At 41.2% G+C, this 14298-nt stretch overlaps 1 protein-coding gene across 2 annotated transcripts in view; it reads right to left on the reverse strand.

The window, feature by feature from the left end:
• The window catches only part of CGNL1 (cingulin like 1), a 413622-nt gene that overhangs the window by 289359 nt on the left and 109965 nt on the right, over positions 1 to 14298 (reverse strand). For both annotated transcript variants that reach the window (XM_085644099.1, XM_085644098.1), the window contains exons 3-4: positions 7505 to 7599; positions 5967 to 6072 (exon numbers count right to left, since the gene is read on the reverse strand). In XM_085644099.1, coding sequence (XP_085500225.1) covers positions 5967 to 6072; positions 7505 to 7599 — 201 coding nt within the window. The remainder of the gene's footprint in view (positions 1 to 5966; positions 6073 to 7504; positions 7600 to 14298) is intronic.

Consider the following 14298-nt stretch of genomic DNA (forward strand, 5'->3'; position numbering starts at 1 on the left):
GCAGAGTCCACCATCTGCACTTGAGTGCCCCAGACGTCATCACGGTCTCCTAACTTGGTTAATATCTATGTGCAGCCTCTGGGTGAGTTGATCTGTCGTTGAGATTTGAAAGTCTTGTCTTATGCCAATGATTTGTCAATAATTTGTCATGAAATTCATCCATGCCTCTTCAGTCAACATTAGTCAGCCGAGGAACTGTCTGCTGTCAATACTTTGATGTTGAATAATATTCTTAAACTGAATGGCAACAAGACTAACACCTTGGTACAATGTGATCTGATAATCTCCAGTCTTCTACTCTTGGTGCACCATCCCTCACAGGCATTGGAATCTGTTTGACAACACTGAATGCTTACACTCCAATTTAGAAGGTGTGATCATCCTGCTTTGTTCCCTTGCATACTCCTCAGGATAATCATTACCAATATTACCAAAGAGTAACATGCCTTAATAGTAGATTTTAATTCTATGTTGTCTGGCGAATGGGAACATTGTATTCCCCTGTCTTTCTGAAAACCAATTGAGGAAAGTATAATAAACTCAAAGCTTGCCCATCCATTTCTCAGAAGCTTGTCAGTTGCTGCACTGGCTGCAGATCAAGCAGGGGATTCACTAGAAGTTGCTCTGTCTCATGAAGTGAGCTTCCATTCATACTGGTGCAAAGTTCCTTTCCAATCCAATTGTTTCTTATGCCCCACCACACTCTTGAGATCTAAACCACCTGGTTTGATGAAGATCCCGTGGTTGGAAAAAGCATGTAGTGGAAGGATATCATTCAGAATCTTGGGACACCAACGTTGATCTTTCCTCTTCAGCTTTATTTGATTTCGGAGTACTCCGGTTTTTATCAGGTACCGAAGACGTTTCTGCTAATTCTTGTGCTCCAACCACCCCACCCCCCCTTTGTAATACTTGAGTGTTCTTTTCTCTTAGTCTGTAACAAAGTAATGTGTGTGCCTTGTTCTGTGTAACTGCACTGCGAATCTGCACTCCCTGTGGTAGGAGTTGAGAATGATTTAATGCTTTGAGTCACTTTTTATCAGATACTAGGCTAAAAGTGTTTGAGCTTTTAATATGAAAAACCAAACAAGTAAAGCTTCTGGTAGGTTGTATCACGAATAGCCCTGCTTTTAAACCTAATAAGTGTAGCGGCAGCAAGGATGCTCCCATTTTACAAGGACACACACACACACACACACACACACACACACACACACAAGGACACACACACACACACACACACACACACACACACACAAGGACACACACACACAGACACACAAGGACACACACACAAGGACACACACACAGACACACAAGGACACACACAGACACACAAGGACACACACACACACACACAGACACACAAGGACACACACACACCGACACACACAAGGACACACACGGACACACGGACACACCCACACCCACACCCACCACCCCCGGGTTTTGTCCACAAGAGGAGATATTTGGCCAATGTTAAGGCAGTCTACAAAGACACCTCTAGAAAGACGTAAGTTTGTTAGGTTAATCAAATCAGGTAAAAGGTGATAACCTTTTGGCAACTGCTGCTTAAAATGGATTTGTGAAATGGTTAGATGTTTTACCTTTGCTATAATTTTCATCAAATGAATGTATGCCCGAACGATCAGCAGCCCTTACCCCACCCCCCTCAGCGCCTTGAGATGCTTATGGGCGAGTAGCCGCGCTATATAACCCCCTGATTGATTAATCAAAGCAGTTTCTGAAATTTAAATAAATTCCATCTACCCATGTCTAGATTTCCTGTTCATTGTGTAATTTATCAAAGTATTAGCAACTGAGGCAAAGAAAGCCAATAGCTGTCACTTTTTTTAAAACAAAGAACTGAGTGATTGATTTGCATTTGATGTCCAGACCTTAGATGGTTGGAGCAGGTAAAGGATTGGTGCCTAACTTTACAACGTTATAAAGAATTTCTGGGTCAAATCATTGCCAGATCGATAGGAGATTTCATGTGTATTGCTTTCACAGCGAAAAAATCTCTTGCAGAGTCTTCTGTTGTCCTAAAAGTTGGAACATGAGGGCAAGTACCTTCCCATTTGCCTCCAGGGCTCTTAAGAAACAGTTATTTTGAGAACAACAGACTAGAGAGTGTTAAACTCTTTCTTTTACTTTTTTGAAGAGCTAGATGAGCGGCCAGTGATTACACTGGTATTTTGATTATCTTGATTATGCAAGATGAGGAAAGCTCTCAGCTATTAAAGCAAAGGCACCGATGTCCATATTTGTAGTATCAGCGAACCAGGCTAGCCCTTTTTAGGTCTCTTCGAGACTTTTCATAATTTAACAGTGGCCTTAAAGATCACCCATTGCTTAATACTGGTTGGCTACACCATCGCTCTCATTTGCTTGATTCTTATTGTCAGCTGCCGTAGGCTTCCCTCCTCTTAGTGTGTTTACCCCTCACCTGGAGCATGGATGAATTACTTATGCCCGTACATTGACCATTTTCTTAGGTGCTACGTTTCCAGCAGGCTCTCACATACTTCTCTGCCCTCCATATTCCTCTTTCCCTCATTCGTGTAGCTTGCCCGCCACTGGTGTTGCTTGCCCCCACCTGCCCTTTCTTCTAGGTGCTGCTTGCCTTCACGCACACTTCTGCATGTTGGTTGGTCCACTTACCCTCCCTTCTCCATGCTGCTTGCCCACTACCAGCGTTCCCTTCGTTTTTGCCTGTGTTGCTTGCCCAACCTGCTTTCCTTTCCTCCCCCGTTGTTGTCTGTGTTTGCTTGTCCACTACCCACCCTCCCTCCTTTAGGTCTTGCTCTAGTTAATTCTACTCCTCCCGCACTCCCTCCTTCTGTTATTGTCTTGCCCATGTTGTGGCTTGCTCGGCCCGTCCTCACTCCTTCCTCTGTTGTCTGTGTTGTTGCTTGCCCCCAACCGTCCTTCCTCATTCTATTGTTGCCTATATTCTTGCTTGCCCCTTCCGTTGCTGCCAAGGCTGCTGCTTGCCCCAGCATCTCCCACCCTACATGCACTTGCTCCCATTACCCACTGTCTGTGTTGCCCCCAACTCACCCCAACACCCCACAAACTGTGCTGCCTCCAGCCCCCTCTGTGTTGCCTCTTACCCCAAAATCAACATAAAAAAGACTAACATGGCTAGCACTGGCTACAACATCCATGTTCTGGTTTTCCCCCCCAAAAACACCCTCTCTCTCTTCCTCTGCGTTACCTCCCATTTTGTCATTAAATAAAAAAGGCGCTATGACGATCATAGGTTTTGTTTTTTCTTTTAGCCACGCTGCGGTGCAACATGGCTACAAGACATTCACAAAGCTCAAAGGCAAGACCATTTCCCTTTGCCAATGCTTTTTAATGTTGGTGATAACTTTACTATGCAAGAATAAGAGAACATACTATCTGGAAATTGTCAGTTTACAGGAGTTGGGTTTTTACTAAGTAAAATGTATATTTTGGAAATTAGAACATCAAGAGTGGAGCCTTTATTATGAGTGGGTGTGCAGCACTACTGAGTAGGATTGTTTTCATGCAGAAACGAGTTAGACAAAATAACTACACAGGTCTACCAGCTGGGGTGAGGGTAACTGACGAGTATGCATCGAGAGGACGAAATGAGGTAAGATTAGGTATCTGTTTATAATCAAAATATTTCTCATTGATGACAGTGACCCCCATCACCAGTTAAGCTTTTACGATCAGATTAAGCTATCAGTACGAAGTAGGAGAGTCATGATTTTTTTTTTTAATAGGTTTCACTGGGCCACGTTTCTATCAAGGTTAGAAGATTTAAGTCCAGATTGGCAATTGTATTCACAAACTCCAGTTGGCCTACAGTTCGGCAGTGAAGCGAAGAATTACCAAATTGGGCGACAATCATTTTCAGTGTAATCCTTTCCAATATGTTGACTGCATTGGTCTTTGCCCAGAAAATATAACAAAGGGTGAAACCATAACAGGTACTGAGGCCTTGGTGTTCAAGGAAGGTTTATGCTAATCTGTCATCAAGCAGATACGGTTTGTCCTATACAGAAATTTCAGAGACCATTCTATGACGACAAAAATCCAAGTTTCGCCTGGAAACACTTCATACATCACTGACCGTGTCTGGGGAAAGACAATAAGAGAATACTGGACTGCAGAGCTGAATTAATGTTAATAAAGTTGATTTGTCCTATGAACCAGGCTATTAACTCTGACTGCAAGGTGACCGATGGCAGAGGAGCCACTGTGGCGAGGTGCAGCAGGTGCAGGCTTATTTTGTGTGGATTGAAAGGAGACGGTCAGACACAGGAGTGTATGGGCTATTCAGTCTCATGCTAGTGATGTGTTGTCCAACCTGTGGCAGGACACTATCTGCCATCGTAGGTGTAGGAGCAATCAAAATGCCTAGATCTAATCTATTCAAATTATATGAGAGGCTAACAATCAGTATGCTGAGTCCAGGGAGACAGAGGGGGCAGAGGTGGAGTGGGACGGGAGATTTCTTAGGAACAATGAACAGCACAGTGCGCTCGGAGTAGGTTAAGTAAGTTGGAGGGAGACTGCCTGACATGAGTTCAGTCCTGGAAGAAAAGATGTTAGTAAGTTAGGAAGCGGACAGAAGCCATTGATCCAGCAGAACCAGGAAGTGGACTACAAATAACAAAAATGGACATATGCGGACTTAACTGTGATCTAGAAATTTTTAAAGATTAAAATCAATAGATTTCTGATGAGCAAGGAGGGACACAGGAAACTTTGCAGTTTTTTTGGCACACTCCGTTCCTACTAAAATATCTAATTTCAAAAAGGGATTTTGTGCATTGCTTATGCAATGAAATATTTATTTTTAATTTTACAGAGTTTTATATAGTGCGAACTTGACCCGAATCGGGTATCAGAGCGCCTTACATAGCACTAGTTGCATTACATGAGGACACGTTCCTTTTTGTAGGCACGGGGAGTGATTTGCCCAGAATCACAGGATGTTCAGTGTCATTGCAGAGACTCGAACCCAGTTCCCCAGATTTGAAGTTGACTGCCCTAGCCGTTAAGCCAACTTCTCTCCAATAAGGTAACTAATAAGTGTTTGGGATACGTTCTTAAAAGTTTTGTGTTAGAAATTATTTGTAGCATTTCTGCATGGTTTAGCTTGGTACAAGAGTTGGTAAGAATCTTGCGGGTACAACAGGAGCTCTTGGTCCTGTAGAAGAGGGGGTTTGCTGTCCCATTGACAAAACAAAGACAAAACAAAGACACTGGCTAAACACAGAATTGGGGAGCAGACGTATTGGCTGTGAATGTCCAAGGTCACATGTGCATGATGCAGTCTGCTGCTCGGTCTGCAGCCCTGTGTTGATTCTGTAACACTGCATGAAATTCACCACTGCTCATAGCCTGCAGCCTGAGCCTATTGTTGGACAACACATCATGGCCCCCCAAGGTGGTGGAGTAGAGAAATCTAGCCTACGGGAGGCCTGCTGGATTCGATACGCATACCTATGTGACCTATAAAGGGGCATTACAACAAATTGCAGATGGATGGGTCAGGATATGCATCAACGATAAGACAACTAACCATTATGAAGATGTGACAAGCTACCTGACGAGAAAGATAAACACAACATTTTGGCCCGGTCACACTCGCCTAACAAATAAATAAAGGCCCACTTTACCTCATCTGGATGATAAAGGCTGTATTTGTCCTGGGATCTTCTATCCATAAACCTGAACAGAGTCTGCTTTTAGCCACAAAAAAAGGAAGGCAGCTTTCAAAGACATTTAGTGTTCACAGTAGAGCTGCCCAATAAGAAGGTTAGTTATCACATGAAGCAGCCATTACAAATAGAAACATTCTAAAAGCAATTAATGTAAGAATATAACATTTTCAAAAGCCTGCAACCAGGTCAAACAAGCACGAACTGCAGATTTAAATATCAGCATGTTGCATTTCAAGAAAAAAATGTAAAATCACAAACCTGAGTATTTAGTTGCACACTCCCGGCAGCTCTGGACTTTAAAGTCTGGATTTTTTCAAAAACCAGATTCACTTTCCTTTTTGTGGCATCGTCATTATCAGTGCTCCTAGGACATGATTAAAGGCCAGATTTAAAGAATTCATGGGCATAATTTTCTTTTCAAATGGTCAAGACATCTTACAAATCGTTCTAATATTTATCAAAGTGAAGTAACAAAAGGTACACCAGAAAACCAGTGCAAAACCTCACTGCACAGCAACAGAGAAAGATGGTATCAACACAACAGTGTAACTGCAGTTTTCTTTAACTCTGCAAGTCATCCAGCTTACTCGCATATAAATCAAACACTATAGCTTCATTACGGTGCATATTTCAACAAGGGCAGGGGTCATGAGTAGGCCTAGACCAAACATCTGTTAGGCAGTTGTAATCGCGCATAATTTTGGTAATTTACTCTTGATACAAGAAGTCACATGCACACAGAAATAACGAAAATATCAGAATGTGAGTGACTGGTGTTTGCAGTGCTTGTGTCGTTTTACCCTATTCGTTTTTGCATTACATGCAATTAGGTGTAAATGTGAGTCATTTTTCTGAAATTCTGAATAATTCTGCAGCAGCAAAGTATGCTAATTTTTCAAACTCCTACTCTTGCAATGCAAGTGGAGCAGGGAAACTTTGGCCTTAAATCTGGGCCTGTGTTGTGGAAAGCCATTCTAGATAGTCGCCTAGTGCGCCACCAAAATCATCAATAATTGATCTTTTACAAGACGAGAGTGAAGAAAAATATCCCTACACAGTGGCCACTAAAAGCTATTGCAGTCTCACTGCCTCTAGCTTGAGATACAGTCTTTTTGATAAAGCAGTCATAAGTAGTGGCACGCTGTGATTTTAGACATAAACCGATGAGATCATACTGCACCCAGAATTACTGCTACCAAAGATAAGGTAATTACCAGACACCATACTCCTGCTCCATTGTGAGATTTGGTCCATGAAATGGGGAGTAACTGAAGAAATTAGTGTTTGTGCACCGATCTCCACACATTATTTATTTAGATCTTTATTTGAATGCAATTCCCTAGATAGAGTCTGGCAGTTTGCAGCAGGTGGAAAGTATCTGGACAATTAACACAAAAAGGAGGGGGTTCCTTCCAAAAAGCATAATTCAAATTCAGGGACTAACTTCTGAAGAAGGCCGGATCGGGATTTCGAGAAACGTGTAATGAGGGCGTTCGTGTACTAGCAACAGCAACCGCTATGATTAGTGCACTGACAGTTGACTAGCTCCTTGAACTCATGCCATACGATATGGGAAGAAAAGTCTGAAGACGTGAAAAGATACGCCACAGAGACTACATGTATACAATTCACCGTGTTGCCCTGTAATTAAAGGTGCATATAATGCTAATGGGTTTACAACAAGGAAACTATTCAGACTTCAAGCAAATGTCACAGCTAACCCACTGAAAACACAACTAAGTAAGGGGTTCTGAACAAAAGCACTCTACAAATGAAATACTTATAATCATACTAACCCCTCTTTTAGGTAATTATAGAGAATCTGCTTTGCTGTTTCCTCGTTGGTTTGCTGTGCAAGTTGTTGCTGTCCCTTCAGGAGATCAGGAGTGGCCTAAAACACAAGGTTACAGTTTAGTTAAGTAACTGTACCAATGTTACACAGTATTAAGAATACATATCTAACGAAAGTGATGTATTTCTGTGTTGCAATTTATGCTAACAAGGCCATAAACCAATGAATACACACCATTAACAAAAGGTGTTTATCGCGCAGTCTTACACAAGAGAATAATGAATGCAATACTAGCATATGTAAAAGAGAACATATACAGAGTCAAGCTATCCCATTAAAACATAATGCCAAAAACGCCCTTAAATAACAAAATTGAATTTGGGCTTTTTTGCACAAACTGCTCAAAAATAACTTATGGTGAAAACAATTACCCAAATTAATCTGACTAAAATGTTTAATTTCGTACTCTATGTACCTCTTTTGCTCATAATTTTGAGGTCTGCATCTTCTTGCTCGAGCTTTATCCTCGAATTATGCAGATAACAAGCCTCTTCCACTGCCACACACCTAATTTCTTCTAAGGGGTCGGATACCCCTTGGTTTACCTCTCTCCCCTACTCAAGATCTTTTCTGGCCAAATATTGTTTCGACTTTCTGTTGCTTCTCTAACAAAGAAAAGGCGTGTTCTATAGTTAGCTGCCTGTTGCAACTAAGGCAGCCATGTTCTAAGAATTTGTTTTCCCAGCCTTGCTGGGAACTGCGAGGCTATTAAGCCTTTTCCTGATTGGTGTACGACTCCCAGGGGTAGGAGATGCATGGAAAACCAAGAGATTCCTGCAGGTACAAATAAAGTACGACTGGCATCTGATACTGTGCCCATCGACGAGTCATTAGCACCCTATCTGTTCCTGGTTCAGCTACATTATTTGCTTTTCATGAGAAGTGACGCATAACCTGACTATTTCCTCTGTAATTTAAATGCCTGTGAATCCAAGTCACACATAGATCACACCACAAGGCAGGACTACGTGCCAATCATTTCACTTTGAAAAGGGAGACTGTGCTACTATCTCAATTACTAATCTGCCCCATCCCCCACCCCAGCCCTAAGTGCTGTATTTTAATATTGCTTTGAATTCTATTAAGGGCTTATCCCAGGAACGTTTTAAATAAACATTTGTTCTCAATACATCTAATGGCATCAGTGCAATCCCCTGGAAATGTATTGGAGCTTTTCAAAATGCATATTTTTGATTAATTCAACATAAAAGGGAATACTATTGCCCAATTAAATTCACTTACATACTTAAATTATTTCCCTTTATGAAAGAAAGTGTTACAGAATTTCATGGTTGTCATTTTTTAATCACATTACTACCGAGTAACGTCCACAAAGGGCCCCTAGTCCAAACAGCCCATCTGCTGAAACAACCAAAACATACAAAAACACGTCACGAGGGAGACGTGGACATCATATAGATTGTTCTAATATAGTGTTATTCCAACAACATGTAGAAAAAAAACTTCTAAAAAATGAGCATTACGAAAGAACTGTTTGGCATTTTGGAAATTGTATCGGACAGGAAGTGAGTTACTTAGGAAATAAACTATAGATTTCTAGTTCTGATATTCCTCAAATAAACACTCCTAATTAACCCACTGTTTAAGTCTACAAACAACCAGTTTGCTACAGCTGTGGGCAGTATATATATATATTTTAAAGATCATGGAAGCATCACTATTGATGTTCTATTGGATCATCTGTACCATGTATACTGTGCACAGAGGTAAAAACACACCGAGACCATCAGAAACGACAGCCCCACCTTTCAGTACTCCATGTGATGGGATTTACAGTCTAACCTCTTTTCAAGGTTTTCTTTTTATTTGACGAATGGAGAATTCCAACGCAATTGTATCCAAAGAGACATAGCCAGACCATGCCAATGAAAAGAAGCCTGGACCCCACAATCCTACACTGCTCGGCTATGTTCATGGGAATAGGTCACGCATGCCCCTAAGATGTTCAGTGTTTACGTTCATGGAGTAAGATGGGCTGTGGTTTTGGCATGACCAACCGAGTATAGCAAGGGGTTAACCAGGTTTTTGGCACCCTATCGGATGACCTTTGGTGTGTACACAAGTGATACTGCCTTCAAATATTGCTTTATTTCTTTGCCCCATTTGTCTCTCAGTTGCTCGCACAGTGTTTTTACATGGCAACATGGTCCTGATTCAGAACTACCGTTCCATCCTATTCATTTATTTGCAGTTTTATATAGTGCACACTAGACCCAAAAGAGTGCCAGAGGCCGACTGCTTTACAAAAATACAATAAATGTTCACCTTTTTTCAAACTTAGTGTGCTTAGAGAAATAATTAAAATTGTAGGTTGCTGACTCTGGTCAGTTTCAAGTTCCATGAGGGAGTAATGGTTTTTAATTCGGGTCTCCATCATTATAAAGGTTCAATGCCTTCTATTCAAATTATGCGGGCCTACACCTAAGATGGCCGCCTAGGTCATAAGGGTTTCATCTGCACTGCTGTGGTCCCCCTCACTAACAGTCTGTGTGCAAGCTGAAAGTATTACCTTGCGCCACAAAGACACATTGGGGTTTTGTAAAGTACCGATGGCAGCCGACTGGGATATTATATTGCAGGACTTTCAACGCAGCTGGCATTCAGAGGACGAGCACGGAAATAACAATAGTGTTTATTCGCACTCACTGCCCCCCCCATCCCCATCGTACACTCACCACCTCCCTCATCATCTTCCAGGGATGCAACTAGATGTATGGGTTGTACAGGCAGTGTGGGAGTGAAGAATAGTAGCGGAGACCCGAGTTGGGCATCAGTAAACAAATTAGTTAATATTGTTATTCCCTATATTCTGGTTCCTCTCCCCTCCCTCCAAAGTGCCATACTCGTCAGCTCCTATTAGTGGCATAAGAGCAGCGTCTAATTCCTGTATACCCTGTAACCCATATTGGCAAGTGCCTCCGTTGTAGTTGCAGGCCATGCACTGAATTGTTGCCTGAATTGTTATTTTCTGTGATGTATGCCCCTCCATGCCGGAGTTGAAATGATGCTTGTAACTGTATGGCACTTATGTTTTACTAAAAGTACCAATAAAGAAATTGAACCAAAAAGAATATAAGGGTTTCATGTGAGTACCCCAGTCACAAATTAATAGTGTATGTGGACTACCATTTCCATATTGGAAATGAGAAGACGGCAACCAACTGGGCAAGTGTTTAGAAATATTTACAGCGTCATCCATTTTGGTCAAGAGTCGGATTCCAAGTTATTTTACCGGAACCATGCGGAAGTTGCATTTTCCCCAAATAAAACAGAGTATTACAAATATACTCTATCCTGCTGCGAGGGTGCCATGCATCAGGCGTGTGAGAGACAACAATCAAACAGAAGTGGTCAGCTCCTCCCGCTTGCTCCTTGTCTACATGCCCCACTCAACGCCCACCCCCAAAAGCCCTGCAGGCAATGAACCATTGACTATTTCTTCTTCTGTGTATGAATTGCTGCCACCACATCAGTACTTATTAAGAACTTCTGCCACTGACTGGAGGGACAAACAGGTATCATCAATTAGAGCATCAGACTACAAGAGAGGCAACAATCAGTTACAGGTGTTTCCTTCTACCGTCGGCCATCTTTCCTTCATGCCCCTCTCAGCGTCTGCCCACCACACCTCAAACGTTCTACAGAATAACGCAGAAGGTCAGCTACACATCAACATGGAAAGCATGTCCCATAGATAACACAGCAAAAGAAAACCTCATCTGCTTTTTATTTATGACATAAGTTGTACAGAATTTTATTTTACAATGTAACAGGAAGATTTTTATTCCATAATGCAACTATTTTACATCAATACTGTACTGAGAAAGATGTGTTCAGGGAAAAAATTGCATACTAATTGGGCAAAAAGTAGAAAACGGTAGTATGACAAAAAACACAACAAATTCAGCTGGCAATTATTTATGTAGCCAAGACAGACTCCGATTCTCAATTAGGGAGTTTGATGCCACATAATTTCATCTCCCCAGGTGTAGATTCGACTCAATTTCTTCTTGTGGTTTTTTTTTGTTGCCAAACAGTAGAAAAAACTTAAGCAACTAGTACCAACAGGGTCCACGTGTTTATTATTACGCTAGACTGATAACTCCAACATCCACCGGTGAGCCATTGGCACTTATAAAACCTCCCATAACCTTTTTTTATAAGATGCAAATTGCATGAATTGGAGGTGTACTGCACGGTAGAAAAAAAAAGCACAGTAAGTAAAAACGATGAGGCTAAGAATTTCTACCAGTGAAAACTTTGCCCAACTCCAAACTGTGGTACCAGCTACTCTGTTGGATACTTTGTTTCTTCTACAAACCACTCTGCAAATATCTCTTAAAACTTTAACATGCTCCTCTAGAAATAGGCATGTTAAACAAACATTCTGCAGTTAATCGAAAAATAGCTTAATTGGGCAACCAAATTCAAATATTAAATTAACTAGGAGTCCTTGCAATATGTTATCCAGTTGCCTTAATTTATATTTTTCCAGGATATGCCATCTCATTATTAAATCACCCAACTGATAACATTATTTGGCGTAAAAGGCAGGATACATTTGAAGATATGTCTGTTAAGAATTAGAAGGAAAATACTGGATTATTTGGGAAGCAATCCGAGAACACCATGCTTAATGCTTGAGAACAAGTCAATCTTCCTTCTCCTGCTATTTGTATTGATAGCCCGCTAATCACCATTGCCCCCACATCGGATGGTATGGCGCTCAATAAAAATGCTAGCTCTAGGAATATGCCTAAATAGAATTAAAATGGATGCTCCTCCTCTTCTCAACCGTCTTGTTTTTATATGCCCATTCATACAAGTTACAAGTGAGGTTGCTCCTATTCTGCTTAAAGAGGCCTCTTCAAGGTCAGTTGTTGGGATTCCTAAAGAATAATGCTCCATTCGCAATGAGGAGCACATTTCTTCACCTGAAGGATCCTCCAAGACTTTCAGGTTTTCCCTGTGTACTTGTCTGCTCCGGGGCATGGTGTCAGATGCCTGCCCGCTCAACTGCAGCACAGTCTTTCAAATTAACATTTATTTTTCAATAGTGCCACAAGCAATATTAGATTCAGAAGTGAAGCTGTGAGCTGCAGACATCTTAGTTGCACCCTTTTCAGATCTAGGATACTAACTTTGATGGATTCATCCAAAATATGATTAAGTGCAAGCGAATATTATTTAGCGAAATTCATTTACATATTGCAAGGGATGAGTGCAGTTATGGGACTAAAAATAAGGAAGGCATTAAGTCAGAAGTTTTGTTTATGCTAAGCTGGAGGAAGCGATATATCGAGCATGATGCTGCCTGCATAACACAGAAGAGTTGAGGGAGTTAGTGGTAGTATTACCACATGTGTGGCATTAAAAGTATTAAGCCCTACAATTCACAAAAACACTAATGACCTAATTTAGAGTTTGGTGGCTGGGATAGTCCACACTATTACAAGAGCATTATATTCAAGGACACTTGTAATACCGCGGAGGGGATATCCATCACGTTTGTGACAGAATATCCCATTCATCAAACTCTTAATTAGGCCCTAAATGGCAGAACTAACAAATATAAGAGGCCTCCCGATGATTTCATGGTTATTGCTGTGAAGCAATGCAGCTTGGATCATACCTGCTTAGAAGCATTAGAGTAAGATTTTGAAGAAATTTCTGGATTGCTTCAAACACTTTTCATTTTGTTTTAAGATTAAAATGCGAGAATTATGGACCTCGAAAGGACGGCTGAGTTAGTGCATATTTGTTAGCAGCTACTTTCCATCCAAGAGACCGCCCTTCTCTATAGTGAGTTCTTGTGAAATAGCAGTAACCTTTGGCAATTGGCTGTACAAAGTAATACTGAGTACTTTTTTCCCCCCCAGAGGATATGCCTGCGAGACTCGTGTATAGCAGAGGATGCGGTAATGCCACCTTAGACTATCTCACCATGTTTACAGGGTGTGCTGACTATGTACCATTTTTAAGTCTCGGCTCCAAGGAAGCAGAATGCATCTCGCTGGTCTGTTTATTCATTGCTTGACAGCAATAACTCTTTGTTCTTCTGATAGTACAGAGTATTACTTTGTACGGCGAATTGCCCAAAGTCACCACCATTCCAGCAGCAGCCATCTATCTGATTATCCACTACTTGACTGCAATTGCTCCTTGTCCTCTTAGTATCTAGTTAACCAGGATTCTATATAAAAAAATGGAACGTGAAAACGGATTAGATAAAACCTTGTGTTCCCATAATGAGGTGCTGGTGAAATGAAGCTCTACCGAAATAAAACTGAAATTTTGTTAAAAACAATGTGAGTTGTAAAAAAAGAGGGAGAAGCACAGTACATGGTTTGATCTTTGGTGAATAAACAAAAACGACTGAGCCACATGGGGTTCTTCACTTTTTTGTAATAAAAAATGATGAACATAGCTTCTTGGCATATAAAACGCAAGCCCAAAAATACAAAAACTAAAGAGGAAGAATGAAGCAGTTAAATCCATTGCATTGCTACTTGTGGTTGACATGCTTGAGGAAGGTGATTCAGATCTGCTTTGAATGCTAGAGGCACCATAAACAGGTAATGTACAGCATAGCCCTGATATTCCTATATTCAAATCCATTTGGAAGAGATATTTGACTAACTTGTATTAGGTATCTGCTGCTTTCCTTTATGGCATAGGTAACTTCCCCCCAGAACATAAAATTCCTATTAAACTCCT

This window comes from Triturus cristatus, chromosome 3_1, assembly GCF_964204655.1.
Source record: "Triturus cristatus chromosome 3_1, aTriCri1.1, whole genome shotgun sequence".
In the NCBI taxonomy this organism is placed as follows: domain Eukaryota; kingdom Metazoa; phylum Chordata; class Amphibia; order Caudata; family Salamandridae; genus Triturus; species Triturus cristatus.